Here is a 27,296-nt window from a genome sequence, read left to right as displayed (position 1 = left end):
CTGTACCTGACTGTAAAGCACAAGTACATTTTAGTTCTTTTGAAGGTCTGAATAATCTATATCCTTTTACATACATGTAAGGATGTCAGTTTTGGGGCTTCACCTTGTCTGATCCTTTCCTTTTTCCAAAGCAAATGTTTGATGATAAGTTTGAGATCCTTCTATGTTCTATGCAGCAGGTTCATTCATAGCAATCTGAACTTCTATGCGGTTTGGCCGGAGAGGTCGTCCAATGCAGCTGCACAGCATGTCTTGAAGACCTTTTCGAAACTTCTTGTATGTGAAAACATAAATGATGGGATTGATCACTGAGTTCATGCTATAGATAACAATAACAAGAAGAGAAATTAATCCACCAATTTTTGATCCACACAAGTTCTCATCTTTAAATATTGAGCAAAGCATCAGCCATACTACTAAGGGTGTCCACAGGACAACTAATGCACCCATGACGATCCTAAGCATGCTGATCACATTCTTTCTGGCCTGTAAAAGCTCAAGGGCTGCTCCTTGTACATTCTGTTGTTGGAGTTGTTGAGCGCTTCTCTTGAGAGTGGCTTGGATCTTGTAGTAAGCCCAACTCATAAATAGGATGGGAAACAGGTTACCAAAAAGATTAAATCCTGCGTATATATATACATGTACTCCACTGGTTCTGCCGAGTAATGCCATTAAAAGTGTTGGGCAGAGAACAAGAAATGACAGAATCCATGACAGGGAAGCTATGACAGTTACTTTTTTTAGAGTGATCCTTCTTGGGTAGTGCAGTGGATGCACTATTCCGATATATCGTTCATAAGTCACCAGGCATAGACCAAAACTTGATACTAAACCTGTCATAAACTGTACAAACCCACCTTCAATGAGCCACCAAGTTGTATTGCTATACAGTACATTACCATGATAAAGGACTACAGAAAAGCAAAAAGTACTGTCAGTCACAGCAAGATATGCCAGCAAATAGTTAGTCATATTGTGGAGGTTTTTGGTGCGAAGGATGACCAGCCAAGCTAGAGTGTTGAGAACCATTCCAATGATGCCTTGTGCCATTCCAATCTTAGGAACTACATGTAATTCCTCCTTGCTGACGTAACTTGAATTCCATTCAGAAATATTGACTGTGGATTCAGATTGGCTATACTGATAACTGAAAGCCATTTTGAAAATGCAAATCCAGCAACGATATTTAGCTTCCCTGTTGTGCCTTGAAACGCTGGAACTGTTATGAACAATTTAGCTCTTTTCCCAGTTTACTCTTTGTAATATTCTACCAATATTGGGTAACTATTAAAACCAACAGTGCTGTAACTAAGATTGACAGATTATTTCAACACAGGTTCAGGAGCACATTTAACTACTGTGTTTTCGTTTTAATACAAGCTTTCATTTGACAATGAGTTTTTACAGAATAAGCTAGCGAGTCAACTGGTTATAAATATCTGTGAGCACAGAATATTGACTTTATCGATTAGTGTGTAGGATCACTTGTCATTCACTGGTTAGATTCAAAGCTTTCAAAGCTAGCAATTAAGTCCTTTACTTTAATAAACAGATCAAGGTAGCTTTAATTGGACCAAGTGCCTTTATCTATATCTTTTTACACTTAAGGTTATCAGTTTCATGGAGTTAACCTTACATGTACATTTATTGGATCCTTTCCACTTTCCATTTATGAGTCTGAGATCCTTCCTATGCAGTGTGTTCATTCATAGCAATTTGAACTTCAATGCGGTTTGGCCTTAGAGGTCGACCAATGCAACAACACAGCATGTCTTGAAGACCTCTCCGAAACTTCTTGTATGTGAAGACATAAATGATGGGATTGATCACTGAGTTCATGTTGTAGATGACAAGAAGAAGAGTACCAATTAATTTACCAGTTATTGATATGCACAAGTTCTCTTGTTTAGATAATGAGCAAAACATCAGCCATATTACTAATGGTGTCCACAGAACAACTAATGCACCCATGACAATCATGAGCATGTGAATCACATTCTTTCTTGCATGTAAAAGCTCAAGGGCTGCTCCTTGTACATTCTGTTGTTGGAGTTGTTGAGCTCCTCTCTTGAGAGTGCCTTGGATCTTGTAGTAAGCCCAACTCATAAATAGGATGGGAAACAGGTAACCAGATAGATTCAATCCTATGTTTATAAAAATTACACTTGCCAGGCTGTATGACCTCATAATAAGGTCTGGCCAGACAAATAGAAATGGCAGAATCCATGACAGGAAAGCTATGAGAGTTACTTTTTTTTAGAGTGATCCTTCTCGGGTAGTGCAGTGGATGTACTATTCCGATATATCGTTCATAGGTCACCAGACATAGACCGAGACTTGATACTATACCTGTCATAAACTCTAAAAGTCTACTGTCATAGAGCCACCAAGTTGCAGTGCTATACAGTGCAGTACCATGACGAAGAACTACAGAAAAGCAAAACATACAGTCAGTCACAGCGAGATATGCCAGCAGATAGTTAGTCATATTGTGGAGGCTTTTTGTGCGAAAGATGACCAGCCAGGCTAGAGTGTTGAGAATCACTCCAATGATGCCTTGTGCTATTCCAATCTTGTGCACTACATGTAATTCCTCCTTGCTGACGTAACTTGAATTCCATTCAGAAGTATTGACTGTGGATTCAGATTGGTTAGACTGATAACTGAAAGCCATTTTGAAAATGCAAGTTCAGTAACGATTTGTAGCTGTCCTGTTGTGTCTTGAAACACTGAAATTGTTATGAACAATCTAGCTCTTTTTCAGTGTACTCTACGCAATACTCTACCAATATTGGGGTTAATTAAAACCAACCGTGCTGTAACTAAGATTGACAGGTTATTAAAACACAGGTTCAAGATGACAATTTATTACCGTGTTGTCGTTTTAATACAAGCTTTCATTTGACAATGACGAGAGCGAGTTGTTTTCAGAATTGGACCAAGCGCATTTACCTTAATGTAAAGCATACAATTTAGTTCTTTTGAAGGTCTGAATATTCTATATCCTTTTACATGTAAGGTTTGTCAGTTTTGGGGACTTCTCCTTATGTGATCCTTTCTACTTTCCATAGTAGTGCTGCATTGTGAGTTTGTAATCTTTTCTATGCAGTGTGTTCATTCATAGCAATGTGAACTTCAATGCGGTTTGGCCTGAGAGGTCGACCAATGCAGCTGCACAGCATGTCTTGAAGACCTTTCCGAAACTTCTTGTACTTGAAGACATAAATGATGGGATTGATCACTGAGTTCATGTTGTACATGGCAACAAGAGGGATACCGATCACTTGACTAGTTTTGGATCCACACAAGTTTTCATCTTTAGATAATGAGCAAAGCATGATTCGTATTGCTAATGGCGTCCACAGAACAACTAATGCACCCATGACAATCCTAAGCATGCTGATCACATTCTGTCTTGCCTGTAAAAGTTCAAGGGCTGCTGCTTGTACATTCTGTTGTTGGAGTTGTTGAGCACTTCTCTTGAGAGTGGCTTGGATCTTGTAGTAAGCCCAACTCATAAAGACGATTGGTATAATGTAACTGAAGGTAAACATGATTAATGTGGTCAAGTCCTTTAATAAAGATAACTCCAAGATGATGTGGCATGCCGATAGTGCATCTTTTCTGGTGTTTGCTTGGTGGACAAAGAGTTTCGGACAGGAGATGAGAAATGAGATAATCCATGCCAGGAAAGTTCGGTAAGCTGTTTTTTTTGCAGACATCAGTCTGGGATAGTGCAGTGGGTGTACTATTCCGATATACCGCTCAAAGGTCACCAGACACAGACCATAACTTGATGACAAGACCGCTAATGACTCTAGAAATCTGCTGTTAATAAGTCGACAGTAAATGTCCAGTCCTATCAAACCAGGAGCGTATAAGTCTTTTGTATTATAAAGGAATACACTAAAACAGGCTAGACTATCAACCACAGCAAGGTACACCAGCAAGTAATTAGTCATATTATGGAGGCTTTTATTGCGAAGGATAACCAGCCAAGCTAGAGTGTTGAGAACCATTCCAATGATGCCTTGTGCCATTGCAATGTTCTGCATAATGTCATGGCTGTCCACAAAGCTTGCATTTGCTTCTGACATATTGGCTATTCTTTCAAATTAGTGGCGTCTTCACACATCAACCTTTGTAGATCAATTAAAAAAAATACCAAAACTATGAGTATTTTTAGTTGACCAAATAAGAAGTATCATCATCAACATTCAGTTACTACATATAGAGAAAGATGTCAACTAGAAATTTCCAAGTTCAATTCCAAAGACTGTATGTGAACAGACTCTGTGCCGTTAGCCATGTAAGTGATGCATTTGTTCTGGCTGTACAGAGCCTTTTGCTACACTGCTTTGTTTAAAATCCCATCCCAGTAATAATTACTTCAAATATCAGTGCCATTATGAAGATTGACAGCTCCTTTTTCCACAGTAATTGGAACTGCACTTAGTTTTCCTTTGGTTACCTTGAGGCTGAGGATACACTAAATTTTGTAACAGAGATGTGATGATATTAGTTTGTTGAAAGTCATCTCTGACTGACAATTGTGGAATAACAAATACCGGTAGGCCTATACAAATCTATTCATAAATACCTCAGACAGTTTTGCTATTGCTATTGGTGGAGAGCGCATCACGTGGGTGTGTATAAATCTTTGGTTATGACCAGTAAAAAGTGTTGAAACATGGCCGTGACACGCGACCTTGCACCTGTGCTAATAAGACAGTTTCTTCGTTCCTATTGGTTGAGAGCAACGGCCGAGACAGTTGTGCCGCATCACGCGATACGCGCGACACGCACCACAGCATTCCCAAAAGGATTTGTTTACCCGAGGGCCTTGACTGGGCCTTACCACTTCATAGCTGGAGGGGTGTTGTGTTGAAAGAAATCATTGAAAAATTATAATTTTTGCATTTATTTTTGTTTTTTGACCATAAGTGTTGATGTTTTTTGACCGAAAAGGTATGAATGGGAATCAAAGTGTGTTGAATCGATTTTCAACTAGTGGTTTAAACCCGCAGAGGCCTGGTTATTGATAATTTACCTTGGCTTCGTCTCGGTAAAATTATCAAGAACCAGGGGTGGATTTCACAAAGAGTTAGGACTAGTCTTATCTCGAGTTAGGACAAGTTACTCGTCCTAACTTAGGACTATCCATGCAATTTGTATATCTCCTAGGACTAGTCCTAAGTTAGGACTAGTCCTAACTCTTTGTGAAATCGACCCCAGGCCTCGTTGGGATTAAACCACTAGTTGAAAAACTCTTCACCACACATTGATTCCCTTAATCTCAAACATCTAATCTCTTGTTTCTGGTTCCCCTTGTGTTAGGGCATATGGTGGGATTCTCGGCGGGATAATTCACAACCAGGATCCAACCCTTCTAATCAGGTGTACTTTTTCCAATATAATTTGACGATCTTTATTGAGCACAATATAGTAAGACTATTGTTGGTAAAATATGACAAATGCATCTGGCAATGAGCTTTACAAGTCGTTTTGTACTGCATATTACAAACAAGGGCATGAACGTTGAAGTTAAATCAGCAACTAATAAAAGACAGGATGAGGCATTCTTTGTACAATAACAGTTACAATTTATTCTCACAGCACGTTAATCAGACATAGTATTTCTTCTAATTGAAGGTTTCTCTCGTCAAAACCTCATTGAGCCTTCAATTGTTATTGATTAATAATAATTAATATCAAAGTCTTTTAAAGCGCATGTATCTACCAGACAAGGTACTCAAGGCGCTGAGTATACAATGTACAAGCTTTCAGAAAGATAGGTTATTGCAGTGATGAATTCTTAGGCCCAATTATTTAGCACTTTATAAGGGTTGATTTAACAAAAACAGTCACCCGATCAAGGAGAAAGAAATAGTCCACATTGTGTCCATTCTGTAGTTTTGTAGTTCCTGTGAAATTCACAATTCCATGTATTTTCATTTTAGGCAAATATCATCTTCAAGTAATCAGGATCCTTGAATCTGATTGGTCAGCCCCAAGCAAGAAGAGGTGTGATACACCTACGTTGCAAAGCCCATACCACACCCTGCGTATTTCGCTGCTCTAACTCAGCGTATTGTGCTATTTTAAGCTATATGCAAAACTTAATGCTGTCCCAACACCTTGTTTTGTGTTAAGTTGTGCGTCAAGTTTGCTTGTTGTTATCTGACGCAATTCAAACAAATATAGTGTGTCTGCATCCCATATCCCATGTGGCCTTCGGCCTAAATGGATATGGACTGCAAAAGTGCTATATTATTCCGTGTTCCATTCGCAATTGGTAATGACTTTTATTAGAGTATTATTTAACACCACATTTATAAGCACACTACACAGGCATTAAGTTTTCACTGCTTACATAAGGTAAAACAATAATATAATAAACTACAAAAAAAACAAAAAACATTAAAAATTTTTTTATAAAAGTACAGCACAGATGGAATTTGAAGTGTCTTCAACTTGTGTTTGTTCATTTTCCAAAACTTAAACTCATTATGTAACAGGGGGTTACAGGCAGTATTGACTGTATGGTACCATCATTCCTCACAAACTGTACGTTTACCAATTAATCCCTTGAAGATGAGTCCAATGCAACATTCAACGTTGGTTTCATTTCGGGCTACAACGGCCAAATACATATGAGACGCAGGCCTTCATATTATCGGAGTATGGAATCTTAGAGCGCCCCTCCTTGTACCTCATCAATGTTGCTCACACACATTTATTTCAGTTAAACAAGCATGAAATCAGGCTCACCTATCCCTACCAGTTTGAAAAATGACCAAGCTCATAACACCATTTATTTTTTTACCAGTGTTGTACTGTGATATAATTTTTCTTGGGCCCACTTGGAGACACTCAGCTCATAACTATTTAGAAGGCCCCCTACCTGTATAGTTTGCATTCAGGTCATCATGACAAAGGTCACACTATGACCTGCATTCCAAGGGATAGTATATAAAATATGTCCCCAGTAATGGCAGCTCCTTTGCACAGTGTGTGTGTTTACATATTATCTACAATGCCACACAGCTACATACACTAAATAGGCACGTGCAAATTAGGTCGCATGTTATTTTGTTTTGTTCACTGTTTTGATGACAACAAATGTAGGGTGTGGCGTACTTGCATCTGCAGACTTAGGGTGTGTTCCATAAGAGTTCCCTGTGTCGACACCACGTTGCTCATTCGGGTGACCCTCTGTCAAGAGCTAATCGAATGATCACTCGCTCTCTCATGGTGACGTCATGCACCTTGGGCCAGTCCCAAGTGACCCTCTCCACAAGCAGGACACTTGGGGCTGACCCTGGTGAGCCCCTGGAATGACACCAAGCTATTCGAATGTACCGGGGCAGATCGGGGTCGACCCGAGCTAATCGGGGTCGACCCGAGCTAATCGAGCCCACCCAAATAAAAAAAATTGATGTTTGGTTTCCTCCAATATCTGAGTAGAGTTGGTTTGCTTACATAACTCATCAAACCCATGATTGAAATTGGCATTTACGTTGGGATTGTTCATAAAGTGTAGTATTATTACCCTAATATCTTCTTTGGTACAGGAAATTGGATGACAGTGACTGCAATATTACCTCGTTAGATCCGGAGGCTAATTAGCTCTAACTAAAGACTGGAACAACATGACGTCAATCATTTGACTTCCTCTATGATGAGTTAGGGGTAATTTTGTTTTTGATATCATTTTGAGCCTTGACTTTAATAAGCCTGTTTTATAAGAGTTCAGGTTCGGCTTCATGCTCTTTTGGAATAATAATAATAATCGCAAATTTTATATAGTACTTTTTCACTCCAGAAGGGTGTCTCAAAGCCCTTCAAATTATAAGCCACTTCGGAATGTCAGTGGCGCATGTCTGTCCATGCGCAGCTGGAACTCCGAAGTGGCTTATTACCCCTGGTCACTTGGCCTTGAATCATTCCTTAAACAATCTCATTACTGCAGTAAGACATATAAGTGGATTTGCAACAAAAAACATGCACTACATGTAGCTATATAATCGCTCTTGTTTTTTACAAGTGATGTGCACACAAAGAAGCCACATGCATTAGACCAGCGGGCGTAGCCGATTATCGTGCAGTTTTGCGGCGGATCGTATCCAGGCATGATGGTGCAGCAATGTAGCTGTAGATGTTACCACCAATTTGGACACATCTGACAGAACGAAGCTTTGTACTAAGTTTTGAACTGACCATCGCCCATTAGGCCTATTGACCCCTTGCACGCGCGTCACTCGCGGCGACTGATGCCATGCTCACCATGTTGGTGGGCAATTTAGGTTTACATGTATTACCCCTGCGTCGCGTAAAATGCACACTTTACTGCATAACGCACATACATAAATGCATACATAAAAACGCACAGTGAAATTGCCCACCAGTATGGCGCATTCAAGATTTTTCTGATGATGACGTCAGGTGAAATGGGTCAATAGTCATTCATCATTTGATAACTTGACTAGAATGTTTGTGGCTAATTTTACCTTGTATATTTGAAGGGTTGGTTTATAACATTGATCTGAAAACCAATGTGGTTTGGTCTTAGAGATCCACCAAGGCAAGAACACAGCATGTCCTGAAGACCTTTCCGAAACTTCTTATATTGAAAGACATAAATGATGGGATTAATTACATAGTTCATGTAGTACATCAGACTTAAAACATATTGAAGTGAAAAACCAGTTGCGGAATAACACCAGTCGATATTTGTGGGATTTGACAAACAGAAAAAATGCTTGACATAGAATGGGATGCAAAGAACCAACAGAGCACCCATGACAATCATAAGCATTTTGACCACTCTCCGTCTTGCCTGTAAAAGCTCAAGGGCTGCTCCTTGTACATTCTGTTGTCGGAGTTGTTGAGCACCTCTCTTTAGAGTTGCTTGGATCTTGTAGTAAGCCCAACTCATAAATATGATGGGAAACAGGTAACCAGATAGAGTCAATCCTATGTTTATAAAAATTGCACTTGCCAGGCTGTATGACCTCATAAAAAGGTCTGGCCAGACAAATAGAAATGGCAGAATCCATGACAGGAAAGCTATGAGAGTTACTTTTTTTAGAGTGATCCTTCTTGGGTAGTGCAGTGGATGCACTATTCCGATATATCGTTCATAGGTCACCAGACATAGACCGAGACTTGATACTATACCTGTCATAAACTCTAAAAGTCTACTGTCATAGAGCCACCAAGTTGCAGTGCTATACAGTGCAGTACCATGACGAAGAACTACAGAAAAGCAAAACATACAGTCAGTCACAGCGAGATATGCCAGCAGATAGTTAGTCATATTGTGGAGGCTTTTGGTGCGAAAGATGACCAGCCAGGCTAGAGTGTTGAGAACCATTCCAATGATGCCTTGTGCCATTCCAATCTTGGGAACTACATGTAATTCCTCCTTGCTGACGTAACTTGAATTCCATTCAGAAATATTGACTGTGGATTCAGATTGGTTAGACTGATAACTGAAACGGGAAACGGATTGTTATCAAATCTATCTACTTTCAAAGCTACCTGTTGATTCTTTTACTTCAATAAACAGAACTCAGGGTAGCTTTAATTGGACCAAGCGCCTTTACCTTAAAGGCAGTGGACACTATTGGTAAATTACTCAAAATAATTATCGGCATAAAACCTCACTAGGTAACGAGGAATTGGGAGAGGTTGATAGTATAAAACATTGTGAGAAACAGCTCCCTCTGAAGTGACGTAGTTTTCGAGAAAGAAGTAATTTTCCACGAATTTGATTTTGATACACTCAAAGGTAGAATTTGAGGTCTCGAAATCAAGCTTGTGAAAGCACACAACTTCGTGTGACAAGGGTGTTTTTTCTTTCATAGTTATCTCGCAACTCCGATGACCAATCGAGCTCATATTTTCACAGGTTTGTTATTTAATGCCTATGTTGAGATACACCAAGTGAGAAGACTGGATTTTGACAATTACCAATAGTGTCCATTTTCTTTAATGTAAAGCACAAGTACAACTTAGTTCTTTTGAAGGTCTGAATATTCTATATCCTTTTACATGTAATGGTGTCAGTTTGGGGGACTTCTCCTGATGTGATCCTTTCTACTTTCCATAGTAGTGCTGCATTGTGAGTTTGAGATCCTTCCTATGCAGTGTGTTCATTCATAGCAATGTGAACTTCAATGCGGTTTGGCCTGAAGGGTCGACCAATGCAGCTGCACAGCATGTCTTGAAGACCTTTCCGAAACTTCTTGTACTTGAAGACATAAATGATGGGATTGATCACTGAGTTCATGTTGTACATGGCAACAAGAAAGATACCGATCACTTGACTAGTTTTGGATCCACACAAGTTTTCATCTTTAGATAATGAGCAAAGCATGATTTGTATTGTAAATGGCGTCCATAGGACAACTAATGCACCCATGACAATCCTAAGTGTGTTCATCACATTCTTTCTTGCCTGTAAAAGTTCAAGGGCTGCTCCTTGTACATTCTGTTGTTGGAGTTGTTGAGCACTTCTCTTGAGAGTGGCTTGGATCTTGTAGTAAGCCCAACTCATAAATATGATGGGAAACAGGTAACCAAACATATTAATTTCTGCGTAAATTAATATTTCACTTGCCTTACTGCTGTATAATGCCATGAAAAGTGTTGGACAGACAACTAGAGTTGACATAATCCACGACAAGAAAGCTATGAGAGTCATTTTTTTTTAGAGTGATCCTTCTTGGATAGTGCAGTGGATGAACTATTCCGATATATCGTTCATAGGTCACCAGGCATAGACCAAAACTGGATACTAAAGCTGTCATAAACTCTACAAATCTACTCTTAATAAGCCAACAGTAAGTATCCCACCAAGTTGCAGTGCTGTACAGTACAGTAGAGTGATAAAGAACTACAGAAAAGCAAAAGACACAGTCACACACAGCGAGATATGCCAGCAGATAGTTAGTCATATTGTGGAGTTTTTTGGTGCGAAGAATGACCAGCCAGGCTAGAGTGTTGAAAATCACTCCAATGATGCCTTGTGCCATTCCAATCGTGTGCACTACATGTAATTCCTCCCTGCTGATGCCTCTTGAACTCCCGTCAGACATATTGGCTATGGCTTCAGATTGGTTATACTGACAACTGTGAGCCATTTTGAAAAGCAAGTTCATTGTAGCTTCCTTGTTGTGTCTTGAAATGCTGGACCTGTTATGAACAATCTAGCTCTTTTTTAGTGTACGCTATGCAATATTCTACCAATATTGGGCAACTATTCAAACAACAGTGCCATAACTAAGATTGACAGATACTTCAACACAGGTTGGCAATTGTAAGCCATTTTGATTTGTTCTGGGCCTTACCATTTCATAGCTGGAGGGGTGTTGTGTTGAAAGAATTTATTTTACTTTTTGACCATAAGTGTTGAAGTTTTTTTTACCGACTAGGTATTTATGAATGGGAATTAAAGTGTGTTGAATCGGTTTTCACCTGGTGGTTTAAACCCGCCGAGGCCTGGTTATTGATAATTTACCTTGACATTGTCTCGGTAAAATTATCAAGAACCAGGCCTCGTTGGGATTAAACCACTAGTTGAAAAACTCTTCACCACACATTGATTCCCTTAATCTCAAACATCTAATCTCTTGTTTCTGGTTCCCCTTGTGTTAGGGCATATGGTGGGATTCTTGGCGGGATAATTCACAACCGGGATCCGACCCTTCTAATCAGGTGTACTTTTTCCAATATAATTTGACGATCTTTATTGAGCACAATATAGTAAGACTATTGTTGGTAAAATATGACAAATGCATCTGGCAATGAGCTTTACAAGTCGTTTTTTGTACTGCAGATTACAAACAAGGGCATGAACGTTGAAGTTAAATCAGCAACTAATAAAAGACAAGATGAGGCATTCTGTGTACAATAACAATTACAATTTATTCTCACAGCACATTAATCAGACATATTATTTCTTCTAATTGAAGGTTTCTCTCAAAATCCTCTTTGAGCCTTCAAAAACAGTCACTCGATTGGGGAGAAAGAAATAGTCCACATTGTGTCCAAACTAGTTTTGTATTTCTGGTGAAACTCACAATCCCATGAATTTTCATTTAAGGCAAAGATCATCAGAGAATAATAGATTTTATCTTCAGCAATCAGAATCCTTGATTCTGATTGGTCAACCCCAAGCAAGAAGAGGTGTGATATACACCTACATTACACAGCCCATGACACCCTGCGTATTTCGCTGTTCTAACTCAGCGTATTGTGCTATTTTAAGCTATATGCAAAACTTAATGCTGTCTAAACACCTTGTTTTGTGTTAAGTTGTGCGTCAAGTTTGCTTGTTGTTATCTGACGCAATTCAAACAAATACAGTGTGTCTGCATCCCACATCCCATGTGGCCTTCGGCCTAAATGGATATGGACTGCAAAAGTGCTATATTATTCCGTGTTCCATTCGCAATTGGTAATGACTTTTATTAGAGTATTATTTAACACCACATTTATAAGCACACTACACAGGCATTAAGTTTTCACTGCTTACATAAGGTAAAACAATAATATAATAAACTACAAAAAAAACAAAAAACATTTAAAGAATTTTTATAAAAGTACAGCACAGATGGAATTTGAAGTGTCTTCAACTTGTGTTTGTTCATTTTCCAAAACTTTAACTCATTATGTAACGGGGTTACAGGCAGTATTGACTGTATGGTACTATCATTCCTCACAAACTGTACGTTTACTAATTAATCCCTTGAATGCAACATTCAACGTTGGTTTCATTTCGGGCTACAACGGCCAAATACATGTGAGACGCAGGCCTTCATATTATCGGAGTATGGAATCTTAGAGCGCCCCTCCTTGTACCTCATCAATGTTGCTCACACACATTTATTTCAGTTAAACAAGCATGAAATCAGGCTCACCTATCCCTACCAGTTTGAAAAATGACCAAGCTCATAACACCATTTATTTTTTTACCAGTGTTGCACTGTGATATAATTTTTCTTGGGCCCACTTGGAGACACTCAGCTCATAACTATTTAGAAGGCCCCTAACTGTATAGTTTGCATTCAGGTCATCATGACAAAGGTCACACTATGACCTGCATTCCAAGGGATAGTATGTAAAATATGTCCCCAGTAATGGCAGCTCCTTTGCACAGTGTGTGTATTTACATATTATCTACAATGCCACACAGCTACATACATGTACACTAAATAGGCACGTGCAAATTAGGTCGCATGTTATTTTGTTTTGTTCACTGTTTTGATGACAACAAATGTAGGGTGTGGCGTACTTGCATCTGCAGACTTAGGGTGTGTTCCATAAGAGTTCCCTGTGTCGACACCATGTTGCTCATTCGGGTGACCCTCTATCAAGAGCTAATCGAATGATCACTCGCTCTCTCATGGTGACGTCATGCACCTTGGGCCAGTCCCAAGTGACCCTCTCCACAAGCAGGTCACTTGGGGCTGACCCTGGTGAGCCCCTGGAATGACACCAAGCTATTCGAATGTACCGGGGCAGATCGGGGTCGACCCGAGCTAATCGAGCCCACCCAAATAAAAAAAATTGTTGTTTGGTTTCCTCCAATATCTGAGTAGAGTTGGTTTGCTTACATAACTCATCAAACCCATGATTGAAATTGGCATTTACGTTGGGATTGTTCATAAAGTGTAGTATTATTACCCTAATATCTTCTTTGGTACAGGAAATTGGATGACAGTGACTGCAATATTACCTCGTTAGATCCGGAGGCTAATTAGCTCTAACTAAAGACTGGAACAACATTACGTCAATCATTTGACTTCCTCTATGATGAGTTAGGGGTAATTTTGTTTTTCATATCATTTTGAGCCTTGACTTTAATAAGCCTGTTTTATAAGAGTTCAGGTTCGGCTTCATGCTCTTTTGGAATAATAATAATAATCACAAGTTTTTATATAGTACTTTTTCACTCCAGAAGGGTGTCTCAAAGCGCTTCAAATTATAAGCCACTTCGGAATGTCAGTGGCGCATGTCTGTCCATGCGCAGCTGGAACTCCTAAGTGGCTTATTACCCCTGGTCACTTGGCCTTGAATCATTCCTTAAACAATCTCATTACTGCAGTAAGACATATAAGTGGATTTGCAACAAAAAACATGCACTACATGTAGCTGTATAATCGCTCTTGTTTTTACAAGTGATGTGCACACAAAGAAGCCACATGCATTAGACCAGCGGGCGTAGCCGATTATCGTGCAGTTTTGCGGCGGATCGTATCCAGGCATGATGGTGCAGCAATGTAGCTGTAGATGTTACCACCAATTTGGACACATCTGACAGAACGAAGCTTTGTACTAAGTTTTGAACTGACCATCGCCCATTAGGCCTATTGACCCCTTGCACGCGCGTCACTCGCGGCGACTGATGCCACGCTCACCATGTTGGTGGGCAATTTAGGTTTACATGTATTACCCCTGCGTCACCTAAAATGCACACTTTACTGCATAACGCACATACATAAATGCATACATAAAAACGCACAGTGAAATTGCCCACCAGTATGGCGCATTCAAGATTTTTCTGATGATGACGTCAGGTGAAATGGGTCAATAGTCATTCATCATTTGATAACTTGACTAGAATGTTTGTGGCTAATTTTACCTTGTATATTTGAAGGGTTGGTTTATAACATTGATCTGAAAACCAATGTGGTTTGGTCTTAGAGATCCACCAAGGCAAGAACACAGCATGTCCTGAAGACCTTTCTGAAACTTCTTATATTGAAAGACATAAATGATGGGATTAATTACATAGTTCATGTAGTACATCAGACTTAAGACATATTGAAGTGAAAAACCAGTTGCGGAATAACACCAGTCGATATTTGTGGGATTTGACAAACAGAAAAAATGCTTGACATAGAATGGGATGCAAAGAACCAACAGAGCACCCATGACAATCATAAGCATCTTGACCACTCTCCGTCTTGCCTGTAAAAGCTCAAGGGCTGCTCCTTGTACATTCTGTTGTCGGAGTTGTTGAGCACTTCTCTTGAGAGTGGCTTGGATCTTATAGTAAGCCCAACTCATAAAAAGGATGGGACACAGGTAGCTGAATACAAAAGGGTCAATCTCTACTAAGGTGAGCAATGCTGGTAAGGTGATGTCACATACTTCTATTGGATACTCTTTGGTGCTGGCAGTAACTGCAAAAATAGATGGACATGTGAACAGAAATGCCATCGTCCATGTTATTGAAACGATCTTGATAACTCGTCCTGCTGATAGTAGTCGGGGGCATTGGAGTGGATACACTATTCCAATATACCGTTCATACGTCACCACACAGAGACCGTAAGTGGCGCAGTAGATAACTAATAGTCCTGTAAAGCCAGAAAATATCAGTCTACAGTAAAGTTCTCTTTCAATAGAACCTATAGGAAACAGGATTCCATTTGTAGCAGAAAAAACAAACAACTGAAAACAGGCTAGACTGTCAACCACAGCAAGATACGCCAACAGGTAGTTTGTCCTATTGTGGAGGCTTTTGGTGCGAAGGATGACCAGCCAAGCTAGAGTGTTGAGAACCATTCCAATGATGCCTTGTGCCATTCCAATCTTGGCTATCCAGGTTTCTATATAATTAGTTTCTGTTTCTGACATAATGGTAGTGATTTCAAATTACAGTATTTGGCAAATGTCATACATGTAGGGTTAGGAATTCTCAGTTTTTTGGAGCACTGGCGCGTAGTTCCAGAGGTTGCAGGCAAGCTATTCCAGAGGTTGAATGCTCAAATGTAAAGTGACAATCCTTTTTTAAAATGGTAGTGTCATTCAGGTATGGAGAAGTTAACTTGTAGATTATAACTTTACATGTATTTCGTAAGAGACTATAGGAAGGTTGAGTAATGTTGGTTTTTCATGCATTTGTTGGTGTTTGAAGTCTGTGGAATACTGCCTGCTGTTGTCCCTCGAAACACTCAGGTTGTTCTGAGCAACTTTGTTAGTAAACTGTGCTTTATTAAACAATCTAGTACTGGTTAACATAAAACATCATTGCTATGATGGAGATTGACACCTACTTGAAAGCAGTAGTACAAAGTCTGTGCTTAATTACTGTTTCATCATCTCGGTGCAGGAGTGCTGTGCCAAATTTCATAGAGCTGTCAAGCATATACTGTAATTTTGCTTACAAGTTGTGTGCTTGGCAAAAACAAACAGGTTACCATTCAGAAATGGTGCAAGTTACATAGTATTTTGGCTGGTAACCTTAATCTGGTTAGTGTGATTTTGTTATGTATACTAGTAATGGACCCTTCCCATGAAATATGCTAATTACATTCACGAATGCGTATACAGACCCTGTTGGTTGGCAAACGCTATAGAGTTGTGCACTAAGCAGACGCGCAATTGCGGCCGCGCCACGCATCCGTGTACAAAACAGCACGTAGTCCCTCATTTGCCAACCAAAACGTTAGTGCGCACGCGCTATGTGCAATTTACATATTTCATGGGAAGGGTCTATTATTTCACCAGACTACTTTTTTCAAGCCTCGGTTTGGTTACATTGGTTCAAATAAAAAAATAAAAATGGCCACACCATGATTAAGGTTTTTACTAAGTTTGTGGCAAATAGGAACTTGCCATTATTATTTATACTGTAACCAGGAGACATGAGAGATGGCACTTTAACAGTTCAACTAAATTTTAACAGTTCAACTAAATTTTTCAACACCAATGCAACATTACAGTTTTTTTAACAGTTCAACACAAAGTCATGATTATATACACAACTGATATTTGAAATTACAGTTTTACACTTATAATGCTTAAATAAATAGATGTACATTTTCGCATCAGGGATAAAGAAAATAATTTGCTTTTTATATTACTAGTTGCTAAGAATTGAAACTGCCTCTAGCCATGATTGAGCTACAGTGTGTATAGCTTGATAATCTCTTGGTAAGAATTCTGTTCTAGCGATGCAAAGGTCGTGGGTTCAAACCCCACCCAAGTGATTTTTTTTTTTTTTTTCACAAAGTTTGAAAAAGTACTGAATATATACAGTGCTAAAATACATTATTGATGCTTGTATATTTTAAGGCTCACAAAACAAAGAAGTGTACATTCATACGTGTACATGATCATATAAAGTCAAAGCAGTGCTTAATTTTTTATTTATTAAGTCTAAGTACAGTGAATTCTTTGCATTTATTAATGACTTCCAACCAATGAGGTAGTTCTGAAATGTTTGAAGTTTGAGGTAAAATGCACATAATATTCAACCCTCCATGATTTCGTTATTAAAAATCAATAGTGTAAAGAGGGAGCTGCATGTAGCTAAAAGGTTTAAACAGAAAAAACAGATGTTGTGATATGGTTGTGTTGTTTTAATACTAGAAGTTGGGTGACAGTGATGAGAACAAGTTGATTCATAAAAAGGTTTTGATTTGATGGCCTGTCATTACTATGACCTTCTGAGACCAATTGCTGCTATTTAGCACAGTAATGGAAGCTGTGTATTTAATTACTGTTTTGTCCGGTCAGTGCAGGAATTGCAGTGACAGTGACCATCAATCTCTCAACCGAGTTTGTATCAATGACATCATAAATACAACGATTAATTTCCTAATTCAAATGTCACTGATGCTGTACTTTTGAAGATCACAATAGATTCCTTACATGCATGGACAAGACCAAGTTATCATGCATACAGCGTTTCAGCTGATTTCCTCTTTTTCTTTTCAGAAAATTAACATAATTTAGCAATCCATTTATTTGACTACATGTAGTTTTTAATTGCCTATGTGTAGTTAAAAACAGGTCTCTGCTTCTTAGATGATTGAACTTTTTTGGTGTTTTTCACTTAATCCTTTCTATTAATCTTCAGTATTTTTCACTTATTTTTATTATTATTATTATTAAGTATTATATAACACCACAGCAGATCGCTGCCATTTGATTGGAGGATTGTCCGTCACGTGATAGCAAATAAAAGTACCATTGCACGCTGAGTCACTCACTGTGCTTTTTCGTTCCATCCGAAAAGTACCATTGCATGCTGCCAGCGTGCAAAAGTACTTTTTGGATGGAACGAAAAAGCTGAGTAAAAACATCACTGCGTGCGCGTGTCTTTTATAACGCAGCAGTGTTACTGCAAGGCGTGTTAGTAAAATTACTAGCATTCAGCTTATACAGTTAAAAATTGTAGGCCTACGCTTTGTTGGTTTTGAAAGTTGTATCTTTTAATCAAAATGACAAAGATCTACTTGGATGTTATATAAAACAAATAATGAATGTTTTTCATTCGTGCAATGGTGTGAATATGTTCATTCGTTGAAAGCTGGAATGTTCCATTCAACTCGGCTCCGCCTCGTTGAATAGAACATTCCATCTTTCAACTCATGAACATATTCGCACCATGGCACTCATAAACATTCATTATGTGTATATTATTTATACAGGGTAGCCCCATCAGTGCAAAAACACTGTTCTCCCTGGGGACCCTGTAGAAAAAGCAAAACACAGAACAAGAGATAAACAAATACACATGTATAAAGGACAACCCCACAAAAGCAACAACAACCCTCTAAACCAACATTACAGAATTGGTTCTGCTAACAAAACAGTTGCTGGCAGTTTAAGCACGTTGTGTCATCCACCATACATAAACTGACAAACCTGTAGAAGTTTGAGATCGTTCGGCCAACTGGGTCACGAGAAAATAGTGAAAAACCGATAACACTTTTAGCATGACATCAAAGAAATAATGAATAAAACACTCACCAAGCGATAAACTCCAAACGCGAAATTAGATTATTTATTTCTCATCAAATTTGACATTTCAGGCAGAAATATTTCAAGAGATGTTTTCTACTATCATCATCATTAGACCGTGTAAGTTTTATGTAAATCTGTGGTCTTCACAATTGTTTTCTCACAACTTCTGTAACGTTCCTTAAAAATATTTCTAAAATCTAATATTGTTATTTATTGATATACTATAGGTTTTCTTCCAGGGGGTTTGATTCATGGTTCATTCATAGCAATTTGAACACCAAGCTGGTTTGGCCTAAGATGTTGACCAGTGCAACAACACAGCATATCTTGAAGACCATTCCGAAACTTCTTGTATTTGAAGACATAAATGAAAGGATTGATCACAGAGTTCATGTTGTAGATACAACCTAAAATAGAAAGAGTTGTTTCACCAGTATTAGAGAAACATAATTTCTCAATTGATTGTATTGAGCAAAAACTCACCCACGATACCAAAGGTGTCCACAGAACAAAGAGTGCGCCGATGACAAGCCTAAGTATGTTGATCACATTCTGTCTGGCCTGTAAAAGTTCAAGGGCTGCTCCTCGTACATTCTGTCGTTGGAGTTGTTGAGCATTTCTCTTGAGAGTAACTTGGATCTTGTGGTAAGTCCAACTCATAAACAGGATGGGAAACAGGTATCCAAAGACCACACTCATTATTACACCTGCGTTCAAAACAATCGAGTTCTGGGTTAAATCACATGCTATTTGTGTGTCTTGTCCAGTTGGAGAAGCTTTGTAGAACAGATGAGGACTTGTGATTAGAAATGATAAAATCCATGTTAAGAACACTGTCGTAGTGACTTTTTTGACAGAAACCAGTCTGGGATAGTGCAGTGGATGTACTATTCCAATATAGCGTTCATAGGTTACCAGACACAGACCGTAACTTGATGATTTGGCTGTTATCACCTGTAGAAAACCACTGTCGACAATCCTACAGTAAATGTCCCATCCGACGAAACTTGCAGCATATCCGGCTGTAACATGACGGAGGAATACACTGAAGCAGGCTAGACTATCAACCACAGCAAGATACGCCAGCAAGTAGTTTGTCATATTATGGAGTGTTTTGGTGCGAAGGATGACCAGCCAAGCTAGAGTGTTGAGAACCATTCCAATGACGCTTTGTGGAATTCCAACCATTTGTACTAACTCATCGTTGTCGACAAAAGTAGTATTTGCTTTAGACATATTGACTGTAGGTGTATTCAAAATGACATGTCAGTCTTTAAGTTCAATCATACGTCAATCCAACTCCAGTGAGGTGTACATAGAAAGATTTTAGGTTTGTCTACGAACTTGACTTCTGGTGACTTCTGTTGAAACAAGTCTCTCTAACCTGTAAGTTTTCCTGCATTTGTTGAAGACAGAAGTTGTTGGTCTGCTACACGCATGATAGGATGTTGTAACCTCAATATGCTGATGGCCTTAATGCTTTAAGCTAGATCTCTTGAGCGTAGCGTAACTGCTTGTAGTTTCTTCATCGTATCTTCGATTCCAACCCCATTACTAATTGGTTTACAAAGGCATCAGTGCTTTAAGTGAGATTGACAGTGCCTTAGTGTTGTAATTGGAATTGTGCGCTTCATTACTGCATAGTCCTCTCAGTGCCTTTGTTATTGTGGTGACAGTGACTCTTCACCAAGTTTCCATTAGTTAGAAAACAGAAACAAATATTTATAATGATTTCGCATATTTAGTTCTGTATCTGAAAAAGCTTTATCAAACTGCAGTAACATGTAGACTTGGGATGTCAATTCCAAAGGCACTGTTTGGAAAGTCTGTGGATTCCTCATAGCCAGCTGTTGACACTGTAAATGATGTGGTTGTTCTGACAGCAGTGATCCTTTTCCATACAGAGCCCATTTATGATAACTGAGATTGACACTTCGGCTCAGTAATCTGTTGATGTTTCCACTGCAATGTATTTGCTAACATTTTGACAGAAGTCTTTAATTATATTACCCCTGTATGCCATATTTATTCTGAGAACAATACGGTTCTACAATTACGGCCAAAATGCTTGTGCCACCCATTCCCAACATGACTACAAACATTCTCCTCTACTGTCCTCTGCGCATCAATGAGAACAAACATTGAAAGGGGGCACAGGCCTCCATGCGGGGGCCCAATGAGATTTTTCATTTCATTTCATTCCATTTTATTGGAATCACATTTCGTGGCCCACAGGCCAAATTGCACATGATTTACAATAATTAAATAGTAAAAACAACATTATTATTGATATTATTATAATTATTAATATAAAAAGATATTAAGAAACACACATGAACAGGACTGGTGGAATACAAACAATTATGAACTGAGATATGGCCGGGATTGTAGCTTTCTGTCCTTCTTTAAAGCCCAATCCCCCCCCCCCCCCCCACAGTAACAATACATCAATGCCATAGTTGAAATCGATATAAGTGCTTCCACACAGTCATGACAGTAATTAAAATTGTGCACTTAACAACTCATTTGACATCGCAGTGCAGTATTTAATGACTATCAATAATTTCACCAAATTGATGTACTAATTTTGTCATAATTTTACACAATACGATTTGCGATTACACTGATGCTTTTTTCAGCTACACACAAAATTGTGTGCACAGATACTGTACATATGAGAGAACAAAATGCAAAGCTGTGCATTAATCACAACATTCATTTATTCAGCCAAACTGTTATTCTTTTAAACTAAAGGTTTTTTTCTTCCATTATTATCTCTTAACTTTGACAACCAATTAAGTTCAAATTTTCACAGGTTTGTTATTTTGTGCATATGTTGAGACACACCAAGTGAGAAGACTGGTCTTTGACAATTACCAAAGGTGTCCACTGTCTTTAATGAAAATGGCCTTTAGTCACTATTTTGTACTGTCAGTGCAAGAGCTGAGGAAGCAGGGATTATAAATCTCTTCACCCAATATCTATCATGCGATGTCATCATTATACACAACGTAGAATTACAATGTATAAAATACACTTACTGTATGCTGGGTTTTTTTCCTCGTTTTTTTTTTTCTTCTTTTCTTTCTAGGCTCACAAAGAATTCTGTGCGTTTAAAAATATAATGATATAATGAAGACAAATCTGTGAATACATTGATTTAATTAAATCATAATCTAAAACATCATTTTTATTTAAAACCCTCTAGTCCTTGTAACCCCCTACTGGCCATTTGGTGTACTGCCCCAGATTATTCTGCATTAATTCCTTTGACTTTTCCCTGCCCTGGTCAGTGAGTAAATGACTAAGCATTGAATTTCAACTCCACTAAACTAATTTGTTTTTCCACTTAAGCTAACAAGGAGAACATACGTCTATCACCCAAGTCTTTTGAAGTTTTTCACTCCATCATTGCTTGTGATCTTCCCAACCTTTAATTTGTTAGCGATTCTTGGAAAACATAGTCCTGACATTTAGTCCTGTTCTTTCTATGGGGTTTGGTCACTCATCTGAAAACCAACCCCATTTGGCCTGAAATGTCGACCAGTGCAGCAACACAGCATGTCTTGCAGACCTTTCCGAAACTTCTTGTACTTGAAAACATAAACAATGGGATTGATCACAGAGTTCATGTGGAAAATATTAAAGAGGAGGGCAGTAACAATTTCACTGTAACATATTTCATTTTGAGAGAGTAAGCAAAACATTCCCCAGATTGTTGCTGGTGTCCAAAAAACGAGCAATGCACCCATGACAATCCTAAGCATGCTGATCACATTCTGTCTGGCCTGTAAAAGCTCAAGTGCTGCTCCTTGTACATTCTGTTGTTGGAGTTGTTGAGCGCTTCTCTTGAGAGTGGCTTGGATCTTGTAGTAAGCCCAGCCCATAAAAATAATGGGTAACAAGTAGGTGAAAATAGCAAAAAGAATTTCAGACATGGTTTTGAATGTAGATGATGAGTCAATGTTGTATTCACATGTATTATCAGTTTCTGTTCCAGCAGCCAATGTGAAAAGAAGAGGACTTGAGAATAAAATTGCCGCAATCCATGACAGGAAAATTATGAAAGAAACCTTTTTAGCAGACATCAATCTTGGATAGTGCAGTGGATGTACTATTCCGATATATTGTTCATAGGTCACCAGACACAGGCCGTAAATTGATGAGTAGGATGGTAATGCCGATGCAAAATAACTTTCAATAATCCGACAATAGATTTCTCTTCCAATGTAGGTCACTGGAACTATGGTCCCGAAATTGACATTGTCAAGTAAGATACTGAAACAGTAAATACTGTCAACCACAGCAAGGTATACCAGCAAGTAGTTAGTCATATTGTGAAGGTTTTTGGTGCGAAGGATGACCAGCCAAGCTAGAGTGTTGAGAACCATTCCAATGATACCCAGTGCTGTTCCAAATTTTTTTACCGAGTCGTCTTTATCTACAAAAGTTGTGTTCCATATAAACATACTTGCTGAGGATTGAAATTGGTCGTTCCATTCAGAAATATTTGTCGAGGGTTGAAATTGGTCACTCCATTCAGAAATACTGGCCGAGGACTGAAATTTGTTGCTCCATTCAGACATTGTTGCTGGTGATTGAAATTGGGTGCTCAATTCAGATGTTGTGGCTGGTGCTTGAAATCGGTTCCTCAATTCAGACTTTGTGGCTGGTGATTCAAATTGCTTGCTCAATCACAGACAGTGTGGCTGGTGATTGAAATTGGTTGCTTAATTCAGATGTTGTGGCTGGTGCTTGAAATCGGTTCTTCAATTCAGACGTTGTGGCTGGTGATTGAAATTGGTAACGTTCATGTAGTAACACATGTCCACCTTTGAAGATCAGTTCAAAACGAGAATAACTACAAGCAATTGTTCAACTAAGTAGTTTAACCATGTACATAATACATGTAGCTTCCGCAACATGCAGTGACATGTAGGTTTTAAGATTCCGATTTGAAATCCAAAGAAACTGTTCGTAAAGTCTTCGGATTTCTTAACTCTTGACTGCACTGTAAATAATGTAGTTTTTCTGACAGCAACTTTCCTTTTCATGCACAACTTTTTCTAAAGTCCCATCAATGACATGACTGAGATTGACACTTTTAGCACAGTAATGGCAACCGTTGACGTTTCCCACTAAGTTGGTGACAGCAGTCTGTGAAATGATCTGTCTGCTGTGATCATTCTTAGAACAGTATATTTCTAGCTTTCTTTCTTAATTAAAAGTCCCATCCCATTAATAATTTTTCTGCATATCACATATACATCAATGCCATAACTGAGATCGATAGGTGCTTTCACCTAGTAATGGAAATGGTGCACTTAATCATCATTTGGCCTCTAAGTGCAGTTTTGCAATGACTGCTATCAATATTTCACCAAATTAATTTAAAAATGTCATAATTATACACAACTAGGATTTGGAATTGTACTGATGTTAATGGAACCGTGCACTTAATTAGTATTTTGTCCTCCATGCAGGAGTGGAGGTGATACTTGGTATTAGCCTCTACACGAAAATTGCATCAAATGGTGTCATAATTACAACTACACTGATGAAATATTTTTAAAAGGCACTTGACACCATTGGTCATTACTCAAAATAGTTTTTAGCATGAACATTTACTTGGTAACAAGCAATAAAGAGCTGTTGGTACAGTATAAATCATTGTGAGAAAGGGCTCACTGAAGTAGCGTAGTTTTTGAGAAAAAGGTAATTTCTCACTCAATAGTAAAAGACTTCACATGAAGCCTGTTATTAGTCAGATAAAAGCAAACAAATTTGTGCAGCAAGGGTTCTTCCCTTTTATTATTCTCTAATTGCAACATTGATGACTAAGAGTCAAAATTGTCACACCAAGTGAAAATACCCAAATGTGACAAGTGCCTTTAAAGTCACTGGACACTGTTGGTAATTGTCAAAGACATGTCTACTCTTTTGATGTATCTCAACATATGCATAAAATAACAAACCTGTGAAAGTTTGAGCTCAATTGGTCGACGAAGTTGCAAGATAATAATGAAAGAAAAAACACCCTTGTCACACGAAATTGTGTGTGCTTAGATGGTTGATTTCGAGACCTCAAACTCTGAATCTGAGGTCTCGAAATCAAATTCGTGGAAAGGTACTTCATAAAACTATGTCACTTCAGAGGGAGCCGTTTCTCACAATGTTTTATACAACCAATCTCTCCCTGTTACTCGTCACCAAGTAAGGTTTTATGCTAAAAATTATTTTGAGTAATTGCCAATGTCCAAAATTAAGTGCGACAAAACCCATGATATATTGTAAAGACAGCTCTGCGTGCTTTGTTGGTTGATTAAATCAGAGTCTAGCATGTCTAGTACAGTGAATTTCTTGTTAACACATTCGACTTAAGTAAACTGATGCTCTCCTGCATGTGAAAACACCACCACCGTAGCAGTTCATGTGTTTCACTAGATTTGAACTGCCAACTGTTTACAGTAACACGAAAAAGAAAATATTTGTTCAAATTTATGCTTCGTCTCTTTTGTTCTTCTATATCAGTAGTGTAGTTGCTCAGTATGCCATAAGCAGACTGACTCAAGTCTAGTGTTATACTTCCCATAATGCATTGTATTCACCTTATAACTTGGCCGCCCGCATGTACCAGTCAATTCTCATTAACTGGAATAAAGCTTGACTTATAATCATAACATACGAAGTTGTATCTTGCAAAAAATAGTTAATGGCCTGACGTTTCGACCTTAGCAGAGTCTTTCTCAAAGGCTTAATGTTGTATCTTCTTACAGGTAGTTCATCACCTCACTATGTTGATGCTTTTGGCTCAATTCTTGCTTTTGATCTTCAAAATTGCTCATTGTTTTGTCACTTCTACAGAATTGGTAAGAAACAAAAATCTTGAAGATCACTGATTTACAAAAAAACTTACATGGTCTAATGATAATGATAGTAAGAAAACATCCCTTGAAATATTTCTGTCTGAAATGTCATATTTGATGAGAAATAAATAATATAATTTTGCGTTTGGAGTTTATCCCTCAGTGAGCGTTTTATTCATTTTTAATTTGGCTTCGCTGCAGTGCAAAATTTGAAATCGGTTTTTCACTATTCTCTCGTGACCCAGATGGCCGATTGATCTCGAACTTCTACAGGTTTGTCAGTTTATGTTTATGATGGATTTCATAAAGTGCTTACACTGTCAGCAACTGTTTTGCCAGCAAAACCAACTCTGTAATGCTTAAATAATTAATCTTTTATATGATCATCATAATTGTGCTTTTTTCTATGGTGTTTGATCACTCATAGCAATTTGAACACTAAAAAGCTGGTTTGGCCTGAGATGTCGACCAACGCAACAACACAGCATATCTTGAAGACCTTTCCGAAACTTCTTGTACTTGAAGACATACACAATGGGATTGATCACAGAGTTCATGTCATAAATAGACCATAGGATGGTGGTAACCAATTTGTCTTTTTCAGAGTAGCAGTCATTGTTATTTTGAGGAAATAAGCAAAAGATCACATAAATAATTGTTGGCGTGTACAGAACAAACAGTGCGCCCATGACAATCATGAGTATGTGGATCACGTTCTTTCTTGCATGTAAAAGTTGAATGGCTGCTCCTTGTACATTCTGCTGTTGGAGTTGTTGAGCACCTCTCTTCAGAGTGGCTTGGATCTTGTAGTAAGCCCAACTCATAAACATAATGGGTAAAGAGTAGCCGAAGATCATTGAGAGAAGTGCCCCAATGAGACCAAATGTACGAAAGTCAATGTTGTATTCACATGCACTTTCAGTTTCTTTTCCGGCAGCCGATATCAAAAGGTAAGGACTTGAGAATAAAATTGCTGCAATCCATGACAGCAAAATTATGAAAGAAACCTTTTTAGCAGATATCAGTCTTGGATAGTGAAGTGGATGTACTATTCCGATATATCGTTCATAGGTCACCAGACACAGGCCGTAACTGGATGCATAGGTTGGTAATACCGCTGCATAATAACTGAAAATAATCCGACAGTAGATTTCTCTTCCAATAAATGTTTCTGGATCTATTGTCCACTTTGTGAAATTGTTTAAGAATATGGTTGCACAGTAAATACTGTCAACCACAGCGAGATATGCCAGCAAGTAGTTTGTCATATTATGTAGGCCTTTGGTGCGAAGGATGACCAGCCAAGCTAGGGTGTTGAGAATTACTCCAATGATGCCTTGTGCCGTTCCAAACAAGTACACCAAGTCACTGTTGTCAACATAAGTTGTGTTTGCCTCAGACATAATGTCAGAGGATTCAAAAGACATGGTGTCACTGGATTCAAAAGTTATAGTGTCAGTGCACTCAAGTTGGTAATGTCTTCACACGCCGACTTTTCAAGATCAATTGAAGAACCTTGAGAAAATTACGATTAGCATGTTTAGTTAAACATGTAAGAAAAAGCTTGATCAACTTGCAGTTGACATGAACATGTAGACTTGGAGATTCCAATTTCCAAATTCAAAATCCATGGACATTGATCGCAAAGTCTGTTTATTCCTC

General features: G+C 38.5%; 1 protein-coding gene across 2 annotated transcripts in view; it reads left to right on the top strand.

The window, feature by feature from the left end:
- The window catches only part of LOC139939051 (TBCC domain-containing protein 1-like), a 70,818-nt gene that overhangs the window by 23,587 nt on the left and 19,935 nt on the right, over positions 1–27,296 (top strand). The window contains exon 13 of one of the 2 annotated variants that reach the window (XM_071934767.1): positions 25,545–25,637. The exons of the other annotated variant lie outside the window; for it this stretch is intronic. Coding sequence (XP_071790868.1) covers positions 25,545–25,637 — 93 coding nt within the window. The remainder of the gene's footprint in view (positions 1–25,544; positions 25,638–27,296) is intronic. 2 annotated transcript variants of the gene reach the window in all.

The sequence above is a fragment of the Asterias amurensis genome, chromosome 6 (assembly GCF_032118995.1).
Source record: "Asterias amurensis chromosome 6, ASM3211899v1".
Taxonomy (NCBI): Eukaryota; Metazoa; Echinodermata; class Asteroidea; order Forcipulatida; family Asteriidae; genus Asterias; species Asterias amurensis.
This window is presented reverse-complemented; position numbering and strand designations above follow the sequence as displayed.